General features: G+C 34.1%; 1 protein-coding gene across 1 annotated transcript in view; it reads right to left on the reverse strand.

The window, feature by feature from the left end:
- The window catches only part of CNTNAP4 (contactin associated protein family member 4), a 191889-nt gene extending 181236 nt beyond the window's left edge, over window positions 1-10653 (reverse strand). Inside the window, exon 1 of the mRNA XM_065740549.1 lies at window positions 10569-10653. Within this exon, the coding sequence (XP_065596621.1) occupies window positions 10569-10653 (85 nt within the window). The remainder of the gene's footprint in view (window positions 1-10568) is intronic.
- Window positions 10654-11392: the final 739 nt, after the last annotated feature.

An 11392-nucleotide genomic window follows, 5' to 3' on the forward strand; every position in this document is an offset into this window, starting at 1 on the left:
TTAAAGATTTTTCATGTCAGCCATTGGAAGAAAAGTGAAATGGACAATTCCACGAGCTGCTGACAACTTTTACTGCAGTCAAGATCACAAATGAACCAACTGGATTAAGTATACAGGAGTGAAGAAGTTGCCAAGAGACAGATATTCTGCCAAGACAGCAGAATCAATGGAACCAACGATTCTGAAGTTTTCTCAACACTGGTGACTGTACTGGTGATGAGCATATTGACTTGTGTTGCTGCCTTTCCTCTGCAGTTGTCAATAATATGCATTACTCAAAGCCAAAATGGCATGGATATGCATAAACTGTAAAACGGCATAAACTGTACCTGGTACAGAGGAAAGCCACCTAAAGGTACTTTTAGGGGCAAATATATCAAATTCAACAAAAGGACAGGATTCAATCTTATCTAATGAGTAATAATGAATGGATGTGGAGGCAACTCTTTGGAAAATGGATTAACCAGAATCATTGGCTCAGTCCGTATCCTCAATATGTGGAATGTGAATCTGATTATCTGACTGAAACTTACCACAGTTACAGTTCTGGTTTTCACAGAGTTCCAGAAGAGGGTTCCCAAAGTCTGTAGAAAACTGCCATCACACCTTTTATTCCTACACATAACTATCAGCAAAGGCAAGGTGGGAATACAAAGGCCGTAAGAACACTATATTGTTCTCCTGGAGATGAGTCTTCCACATTTAAGATTATTTTATGTTAAACTCATCCAAAGTGAGTAACTCAGAAAACGAGACATCCAACTTTAGATGTTTAATGTACTTCTATATAAACCACAGCACATGCTATAAATAAGTAACTACATATATAATCAGTAAAAAGTAGCACATTTGCTATTGTCAAGCATAAGTATAAAAATGAAAGATGTATCTCCCATCCAAAATACATTAATATTTTTATACCTGTATTTTCATCTATTATTTCTGTCATTTCTACTTCTGTCTATATTCATATTTATATATCTCTGCTTGTAAGGTGTTAAAACATCCAAACAAATGGATACAAAGAACCATAAAATCAAATATGTAAATATGAAAATCATACATGGCATTTTGTAAGAAGGATGTTGTGATCCAGCTATCAATTTACTGACACCAACAGATTTTTGAACCATGTGAGTAATTTCATTGATTTTTAGTAGACACCACTACAAACTGACACTTAACATGGCCTGATTCCACTCACATATTCTCAGCACCTGTGGCACAATCTTAGAAATACATTCACTGAGACATTATGAATACTTAATTACGAACATCAAAACAGAGACTTTCCCCTTCAGTATCTTCATCTCACACACTCACTTTTCTTGAGATGAGAGTTAGATCAGGGAGTTCTGTATCAGAATTTTTCAAACCATCCTTACCTAGGATATCTACACAGAATTCAATACATTGCTGCCCTTTCCGTGAAACAAACTTACGTAAAATCTGTAAGCAGTAACTACACAGACAGGAGGAGAAAGCACTGTCTCTACCATCATGGCTTTTACCATAGTTTACCTTACTATTTACTTAAGAATACTTAAGAAAACTATTTACTTAAGGAGAAGGCTGAAATACTTAATAAATTTTGCTTTTGTCTTCCCTGATAACTGCTTGCCATACAGCCTTCAAACTTCTGATTTGGTAAGAGAGGACTGGGGAAGCAACATCCCTCCTACTGTAAGCAAAGATCAGGTTTGTGACCATCTGAGGAAACTGAACATCCACAAATCTATAGGTCCCGATGAGATGCAACCCAGAGTTCCAAGGAAACTGGCTGATGTGGGTGCCAAAACACTCTCTATTGTGTTTGAAAAGTCATGGCAATCAGATTAAGTCCGTGGTGACTGGAAAAAGGAAATATGCCCATTTTTAAGAAGAGTAAAAAAGATGCCCCTGGGAAATATCAGCCTGACATTCTCACCTCTGTGCCAGGGAATATTCTGGAAGAGATCCTCCTGGAATCTATGCTACAAAACATGGAAGGCAGGGATGTGATTCAAGAGAATCAACATGGCTTCACTAAGGGCAAGTTCTATCTGACCAACCCAATGGCCTTTTACGATTGTGTCACTGCACCAATGGACAAGGGAGAAGACACTGATATCATCCATCTAGACTTCAGTAATGCTTTTGACACATTACCCCACAACATCATTCTCTCCAAATTAGAAAGACATAGATTGGATGGGTGGAATATTCAGTGGATAAAAACTGGATACAGGATTGAGTTCAGAAAGTGGAAATCAGTGTCTCAATGTCTGGATGGAGATTGGTCATGAGTGGTGTCCCCCAGGCATCAATGCTGGGGAGGATACTCTTTAGTATCTTCATTAGCAACATAGACAATGGGGTGGAGTGCGCCCTCAGCGAGTTTGCTGATGACACCAAGCTGTGGGGTGCAGTTGACACATCAGAGGGATGGGATGCCACTAGATGGGATCTAGACAGGCTTAAGCAGTGGGACCAACTGAACCACATGAGGTTCAAAGAATCCAAGTGTAAGGTCTTGCACCTGGCTTGAGGCAACTCTCATTACTAATAGAAGCTGGGGGATGAAAGAATTGAGAGCAGTCCTGCCAAAAGAGACCTGGGGGTAACGGTGACTGGAAAGCTGGATGTTACCCAGGAATGTGTCCTCGCAGTCCAGAAAGCCAACTGTATCCTGGACTGTGTCAGAAGTGTGACGAGCAGGTTGAGGGAAATGATTCTGCCACTCAGTGCTGGTGAGACCTCAGCAGGAGCACAGCGTCCAGATGTGGAGTCCTCAGTACAGGAAAGACTATTCCATTTTTGAAAATTAAAATCAATCATCATTATTTTTTTTTTGTTTTTATTTTATTTTTTTTAATTTTACTAATGGCTTAGAAAAAGAGAACAGTACTTTTTTTTACTGCAGGCATATGAATTACCTAACCACATGAACTAGATAAAATTCTAAATGTCTTTTCCTGCTCATATATGTTTTTTGTCAACTGGAAAAAATGAATAATCCTTGTTTGTTACACAATGCTGTATCTGAGTTCTAAAAACAAGACAAAAAGAAAAGATTGGTGCATTGAAAAGAACTAAAGAGACTAGTTATATTAAAACTATGCAGCACATCAGAGAAAAATGAATATTCAGCTCATTCTTTCTAAAGCTTTTATTCAATATTTATTTAGGCAAAACTCCCACTGATTTCCCTAGAAGCTTTTGTTGAATAAGGACACTGAAATACAATATTGTTTTTTATCGATTTTTAAAAGAAATCTTTCTTGGAAAAAAAAAAAAGCTAAGTCTCACTATGATTACAAAACTATTTCCATCTACATAGTAAATTGGCACGGTTGGGAGAAATAACACTGAGAGACAGTTTGCTCTTTCAGAGTATAAAAGGTCTATCTTCTCTAAAAGTTAGACTATAACAACCATTAAATGCTGGTACTTTTTTTTTCTCTCCACTGACTAAAACAGGACTTTGATATCTTAGAGGCAGATGTTCTGGTTCTAGACTTTTAAATTTAGACAGAAAAAAATCCACTTTTTCTATCCCTGTTTGTTTATAACAAACAGATTTCAGCATTTATCTCAAAAGAGATATTTGCTAATTAGTGAAGCAGCAAAATTTCAAGAAAAAAAATCTCCTGTCTGCAACTCCTACTCGTTATTTTTAAGTGCCAATGTATTTCAGCTTTCAATTAAAATTTTCTTATTTTTGCTGCATAACAGAAAACATCATATGCCCTCATCATAATTTGTAATCTTGAGGTAAACCATTTCCTCTGACCTTGCCTCAGAACTTTCAGATAATTACAGAATAAGCATATTGAGCACATTCAATCTAACATAGTATATCCAGTCTAACACTCAGAAGATACAGATAAATTAACCAAACGCTTCCCACATGGAACACAGTTTGGCTAAAGAACCATATTTATATTGTACATTACCCCTTAAAGAGCTTACTCTTGCTGTCATACGTTAACATCTCTGACTTAAACCTTATCTAACAACATCTTTGATTCACTCCTATAGTGAAGCTATTAGTTAACAAGGCATGAAGAATTACATTTTTATACCTCGCTTAACCACATCATTCATAACACTTCAGCTGATTTTGTTTAAAATAAGTAAAAAACTTAGATGGGGAGTTTCTGGTGCACAGATTTTAAACCAAAAATAATAATAAAAAAAGCTCTTTATAGCATCATATTTTTAGGAAGAACTTATCTTTTGGAAAATTATTTTTATTTAGATCTAAAAGTGGACAAATAGAAGCCTGAAAAAGACCTACTTCAGTTGGCAACTGAATAAAGAATGATACTAAGTTATAAAAGTAAATTCAAATATTCCAACATGCTGTTTCTGATCTGATTTAACTCAAGATTACATAAGTAAATGTACTAATTTCTCAAAGATTGTCATAAAAGCAAACAGGCACTCTGTTAGCAAGGAACAAGAAGTAACCTTTTATTGACTTCTAGAAACGAGATATACTTAGTAAAAAATAATTAGACCTGGTACACAGCCGGATATTTTTTTTTTCTCTCTCTGTCATTTGTAATGTAAAACCCTAGACAGGGGTTGTGTTCTGTTTTCTTTTAACTAATCTATTAACTAGGCATCATATTTAAATTATAATTCTGTAGTTACTGAAGTTTAATCTATTTTAAATGACATATGGTTTTAGGATTTCAATCACTTTTCAAATTATTGCTCTGAAAACATACTTGAAATAGAATATAAATTGTATCATTTTTACAACCTAGTTCTCATCACATTTTGCTTACTAATAAAGACATAGCGACTTGTAATAAACACTGTAAATTGTTTTATGAAGAGTAAAATAATTGGACATCAAACTTTTTTTTCATTTCACAGATTTCATTCAAGGTTAGTGGTGCAGGTTTTAACTCACAGAGGAGTCCTATATGGTATTCCTTTGAAAAATTTACAAATATAACTCTTTAATGCTATACCTGTACGTACATACATCAAACATGTAATATAGCATTAATTAGGAGCAAGTCTATAAATATAAACTACGGTTGGTATCTCTTATAACCAATACTGCTTATGTCCTAGTGCTACCACTGCACTTTTCTACAAAAGCAAAAAAAAAAAAGAAAAAAAAACATTTTCATTATGACAACATCCTGTAACTTTATCATTTTTATTTTCAGGTTTATGAGACAACTTTTATTATAATGAGAATTATATAATAAATGGCATTATACTGAAACACATCTTTACTTCTTCTATTTAATCTAGAGCTCTTGCACAGGCCTTCACTGTCAAAATTTCAACTTATAAATTATGCACATTGTATATGTGTTTTATATTAAAGGACTAGCAAACCAATCCACTGTAACACTTAACTTTAGTCATATTTAACATCAGGGAAAACAAACAAACAAAATAAACAAAATCCAAACAATTGTACAAAAAATTTAAATCATAAAATTCTCACTTGATGTTTGATTTTTCCTTCTACCTTTATAATATGACTGAAAACTGAGAAGGAAGAGAAAAAAATAGCTTTACACTTCAAGCCTCTTAATTAAAATCAAAGTGTAGTTCTGGATGCACCTACAGGCATATCTAATTAAAAAAATATATTTCTTTATCATATAAGATAGCAAGTTGTCTAGTGTCTTTTAGGACATAGACTCCTGTCATGGTATATCAGTTGAGTAACTCTCAGTGATTGGTCTCACTGCTCAAACCTCTGCTATAACCAACGATATTGCGAGCAACTAAAAAGATAGAAATCCATAAAAGTACTGAGGAACCATTCAAATTTTCACACCAAACAGAACTCTAATCCTTAATGTTGAACATTAATCTTGCATGTTTATGAGTAGCACAGAATTGGAGGTTCATCTTGAGGGAAGAGATAGCCAGTATTTAAAACAAGATTTCTCAAGTATTTTCAAATGTTATTTGATTTGCTTAGTTGGATTGCAAAGAGTAGGAGAGATTTTCTCTGTTTTTTCCTAGTTGAATTTGGTTGAAGCTATTGAGTTTTGATTGCTGAAGTTCTTACAGAAAATGAATTAATGAACTGTCAAATATATCAGATGAGATACACAAACATATAACGTGTCATTTTATACTGCTTTGCAGAAGCATTCAGAAAAACTATTTATTTTAACATTTCAACCCATATAAAATAATAGAAATATCCTGTACTTTGTGAAGCATCGAAAACTGGGTAAAACAACTTAGTTAAATGTTGTCTTCCTTCTTGGCGGTTATGAATTTATGCCTACAAATGACAGTCGTGTAAAGAAAGCAGAATGGTCATTAATACTTTATTATCACATTCCGAAGAAATCAGTGATTACTGTGAAACCCCTTCATGGCAAATAGTACTTGAACTAAATGCAATGGATGCTAATATGCAATGAAAAGTTATCAATTAACCTGATAACATACTATACCTACAACAATCTGCTTTTTTTTTTTTTTTTTTTTTTTGTGGTATGTGATTTAATCTTACTTGCCATTACTTGTCTGTCACTATCCATTAACTATCATCAGATTTACTCCATTCATTACTCTAATTGAGTCCACGGACAAATATGTTAATGTGAATTTGAAAAATTAGAGCAATGGGATGTAAATTGTTAATTATATTCCGTGCAATACATGGAAGGTGTTCCTGTGAATTTTCAACCTTGAAAGTCTGAAATACATTCTGGTAGGTGCTTCCATTGGCACTAGTTTACTATATGAAAGCTTTTGTTATTTCTGTAATGTTTCATTCATGTAAGTAACTGCCCAGAGATGACATGATCTCTGCGATGTGCTCTCCATTGCTATCTCAGAGAAGAGATAGGCAATAAAAACAGAAGATAAGTATTAATGAGGCTAAAGGAAAATTAAAGATATTTCTATTTTCTCTTTCTCTTAGATTTCATATCAGCCACAAATTAGTGGAAAAAGAATTACATATTAATTTAAATTGGTTTTGAAAAACATTCTAATATTTTTTAAATCCAGTTCCATGAAGCTGTCAGAATATATGCAACTATTCAATACAGTTTACCTGCATCTATAGGAAATTCAAAACATCTTCTAAATTAAATTGTAATATTTTTCTTGCTGCAAGTAACATCTTCCCTACTGTACTACTTGTACAATGAGTTGTGTGTGATAACATAATCAAAGTATGGAATCCTTTACATGAAAATGTCAGTATGATTAAGTCATTCTCCCCCAGCTTTAGTGGAGGTCTTCAATTGTAACTTTAGCAGGGAGTCTGATACAAGAATAATAATAATAGTATTATAATAGTACAGTGAAATATAGTAATATATAATTAGTATCTAATGTATTGATATTATTATTATAAAAAGACAATAATAAACAATTTGTTCTTCATAGAAATAATAGTCTTTTCAGTGTATGTATAAAAGTCTGAACAGAGAAAATAAAAGGCTCTGTAAATGAAATAGCTTTACAAAGAGATGTATAAAAAAGTGTGAATTTACATGGAAAGCAGCCAGGTTCTTGTCTTTATTTCTATTCAATACCAAATCTAACATTAATAATTGTAGTCACAGTTGAGTTGCTATACGCAGAGGGTTTAATTACATTTTGTGCTACACTTCAGTTTTAGATTTTTTTTTAAACTTCATCTATTAAAGTATAAATTTCTGGCAAATCCTCAAGGGCTGATTTAGTAACTTTCTGATTTACAGCACAAGAGACAGCTCACATAAAATAAAATTCTTTATTACCTCTAGAAACAAACAAAAGACCAGAGAAAAAAAAAAGTTTCTTTAATCTCTCATTTAAAGCTCACATTTGACCTTGTATAGTTTCTTCCTCATTACAGTCTAATCCAAACTTCTTTCCAATGCTTTGGAAGTGTAATTTTTTGGGGAATGAGAAAGCATTAAAAATAGTTTAAAAGAAGCAGCATTACCACATAACTTTTAAAATAGTTGAGTTTGCAACAGCAATTATTACCTCTCTTGGTAGGGAAAAGTCAGAATTATTCTTCAGAGGCAAATAAAAACCACATGCAAATGAACTTTCATATTCTAAATTGTATGGTCTTTCCTCTTCAGAATATCTAAACGCATCAAAATTATTTTACTGAAAGGAGAAGTCCTGGTATTCCTTAAAACAATAATATTTTAAAACACATCAATATTTGATAAAGAACTGACTTAGTAGCATTAGCACTGACACTTCAAGGTTAAGTGTAAAGGTCTTTACACTTTTCTTAGTGGCAGCTGGCTCTGAAGAAGTTCATAGCAAGCTGAAGTATTCATGATCTGTTATTAAGGAGGAGACATACAATTAAAGGAGGAAGAATACTTCAGAGGAAAAATAAAAATACCATGGCATTAGTTTTCATCATTGACAGCCTGCTGTCAATCAAAGTTCATAAACAGAAACTGAACTTTACATGTTTTTGTGAACACATTTGAATACAGTAATGTAAATAGCAGAATAACCCGCTGAAAAGGATTTCAACTTCTGTCCAACTTGTCAGGAATTTCATCATGAGTAAATAAAGTTCATGGAGGTATGTAATGGCTGCTGCCATGTATCTGCTGTAATTAGTAATTACTTCTATGGAGGTCATTTTATGGTACCTGATTCACTAAATTCATAGCTTGACATCTGATATGAAAACTACCATTTTTAAAACTTTCTCTCACACTAAAATTCCTGCTTCCAAAGTAAAACATACATACATTTGTATATATGTACGCAAAATGATTTTTTTTAGGTACTGAAAATGAGAAATACACTCTAGATTGGCCAAGCTTAGTTTAATATTCCCACAATCAATTTCCTTGCCATTAAAATGGACAGAGTTCTTACTTTCTCTGTTAAGTGCTTTTACACAGTAGTTGAGATAAATAAAAATACCATATGTATATAAACACCAGCATGTGAAAAGTCTTTTCATTGAAGTCACTCATTTGAAACCATATTTGAGTTTAGCTTGGTTTTGGAAGCTACTTGTATAGTAAATATATTTCATACTTGATTTATTTTTCATAACTCTGTATTACAAAGAAGCTTAAGACTTTTCCTCCAACCTTGTTTCCTAAATTGTAAGAGTGACCTCTAGTGCATTACTGCTTTGCTGTGTGCTGCAAGTCTTTTTTGTAACAGTTTTAATATGCCTGCTTGTAAGCAACTGATTTAGTTTTGTGTGTAGTGCCAAATGCTATTAATGTGCAATTCAATTACCATGGTCTTGTGAAAATGGATGTATTCATAAACTGTACAATGCAGAATGATGAAGAGAATTAAAGCTGTGGCTGGACTGCAGCAGGGTGTTTAACAACAGGAACTTAGTATTCATGTTTAGGGCTACTCTATGCACTTGAGTAGCAAATGAGATATCATTACTGAATGACAGCACAAGATCATTTTTGTGCTGCAGTGTGAACGTCTGGCTCATGGGAGCATGCTTAGTTTACAAACCATCCAAAACCATGGGCTACAGACCCACATAGAGCTTCAAAACTTCCCTGCTATTGCTCAAATGATTCCAAGGATCTGTACCCTTCCAGCCACTGGGTTGTAAGGTTACTCCTTAATATTCCTCCTTCCTTTGGCTTTCTCTTTCTTCCCATACAAGCATTACTTCAGCCCACTCCATCCCTGTGATGCATGGCCAGTGCCTTAATAGAAAGGGGAAAAAATATGCTCAGTTCAGGTTATGAGCATTGGTATTTAGGTAACTGTTCTACCACATGTATACTGAATGAAATCCTTCAGCTTGCTAAAGCTTAATCAGATGGAACAAGACCAGCTCAGAATAATTACTGAATGAGAAAAACCCTAAAACTTAATTCATCTGTAAATTCTTTTTCCTTTTAATTTAAAGATAATTAATTCAAGATGTTGCAGAGATTTTTAGGATAGATAATTGCATTCTTGAGGGCAGATTCTCTTTAAAACTATAATCACTCTTTAATTTTGCAGTACCACTCTACTGGCTAACTGTGATTTACTCATTTTTTAAAAACTTTCTGTAGGATCTAATACCATTGTCCTCTTTAGCCATGTATTGTTAATACTCCCTAAGCAATCAATGCAGAGTCCATAAAGTCCTGTTATCCAAATTTTTCCTTCTTATATTCGTACTGCTGTTAAACTGCACAATAGTGTCAATCATACTTATTTGAATGCCACCTGAATTCAGGAGATGCAGATACCAGCTTTCAAAATTATAAACTGCTAAAAACCAAGCTGATGCAGTATACAATAGAGATCTGCCAATAATTTCCATGTAAGACATAATTCCTTAGGAAATGTTGCAATTATAAACAGAATACAAAAGAGAAAATGGGTCTGAACACAAATCCCTTTGTAAAAACGCTCTCAGATATTCTTTAAATGTAAGCTTTATAAACAATACCCTGTATATAGGCTCATACAAATACATGGGGGGATTTTATAACATTTTCAGTCTAGCAATTTGCAGTCATGATTTCAAAGCAGTACACATTAATCCACATAATAGTATTTACTCTAAATGCAAATAAAATATTCTGGAAGTTTTCAAAACACTCTAAAATGAGTTATAAATCATATGCAATACTTACATTTATTTCCGGTCACTACCACGCTCCTGTTATAAACAGACATGAAAAACAGCAGCTTCAAGAAGATTTCAGAAACAGAATCCATGTTCCCGTTCACTGAAGCATCCACAAGAATCATTATATTAGGAAAAAGCTGCTCTGTACTTCAGTCCTATTCCTGCCTCTACTTACTACCTCCCTATCTCTCTTCTTGCAGCGCTTCTCAGTGACCAGACATCTCAGTCAAATGCTCTTTGCGTCTCCTCACACATGCACACACACCTTCAAATCTGCTCCACCCTCCACCACCACCACAGCAGCAATCCCTGAAGAGCAGCAGCAAGAATATCTCCTCCAATTTTACAGCATCACTCAGGGCTAAACTGCCAGGCTACCCGCTCGGCTCGCATATAGGGTCTGCACATTCACAACGCGTTCTGGACACCCCTTGTGGTGACAGGTAGGAAATGTGAGACTCTGACGAAAGCCAGAAAAGCCAGACAATAATACTGTGCAGCCAGCACATGAACACTGAGACGCAGCTGCTTGCTCAGTGCTCACCCTTGACGATTCTTTCTTCTTCTTTTCTTGTTTTTCTTTTTTATTATTTTTTTTATTTTATTTCTACTTTTCTTATTCAGGAGTAAAAATATAATATCTATTTTGGAATGAAAACATTGTGTGTGATGTGTTGATTCTAGGCATATGAATAGAAGAATAATCACCTTTAATTTGTGTTGACAGACTGAGACAGCCTGATAGGCTGCCCCTCAGAAAAAAAATCATCAAGAATTATTTTCTTTGGGTCTACTGCTATTAGTACTGGCATAGCATAATTATATTTC

Source organism: Cyrtonyx montezumae, unplaced genomic scaffold (assembly GCF_038088225.1).
Source record: "Cyrtonyx montezumae isolate F1298 unplaced genomic scaffold, pur_monq_1.0 scaffold_29, whole genome shotgun sequence".
NCBI lineage: Eukaryota > Metazoa > Chordata > Aves > Galliformes > Odontophoridae > Cyrtonyx > Cyrtonyx montezumae.